This window comes from Colobus angolensis, unplaced genomic scaffold, assembly GCF_000951035.1.
Source record: "Colobus angolensis palliatus isolate OR3802 unplaced genomic scaffold, Cang.pa_1.0 Scaffold9, whole genome shotgun sequence".
Classification (NCBI taxonomy): Eukaryota; Metazoa; Chordata; class Mammalia; order Primates; family Cercopithecidae; genus Colobus; species Colobus angolensis.
Genome location: NW_012122931.1, coordinates 3,850,598 through 3,850,915, shown reverse-complemented (window position 1 = coordinate 3,850,915; position 318 = coordinate 3,850,598). Strand labels below are relative to the sequence as shown.

General features: G+C 63.8%; 1 protein-coding gene across 1 annotated transcript in view; it reads right to left on the bottom strand.

Annotated features, from left to right (window-relative positions):
* Window positions 1–318, bottom strand: part of FIBCD1 (fibrinogen C domain containing 1) — a 30,182-nt gene that overhangs the window by 10,749 nt on the left and 19,115 nt on the right. The window contains exon 6 of the mRNA XM_011931192.1: window positions 235–313. Coding sequence (XP_011786582.1) covers window positions 235–313 — 79 coding nt within the window. The remainder of the gene's footprint in view (window positions 1–234; window positions 314–318) is intronic.

The window sequence follows — 318 nt, the reverse complement described above, 5'->3', positions numbered from 1 at the left end:
ACCCTCAGCCTTTATGAGCACTCGGAGCCCACCCATGCCAATCACTTCCGTTGGCAATGTCTGGCCTCATTCCTTCTGAATGCCTGTCACCTTCACGCACGACACCTGTGAGCTGGCTCGGGTGTGCCAGGAAACCCAGTCCAAACCCATTCAGGAGCGGCTGGGACCCAACTGTGTCCGGAAGGCATGGGGAGGAGGCCCACCTGGGCCGGGAGGTGGGGGGGGGGTGCTCACCTAGCCAGTGCTCCCCGGTGAGCCTGCCGAAGCCGTCTCGGTACGCGTCCCAGCCCCGGAAGAAGTTCACGGAGCCATCCTCCC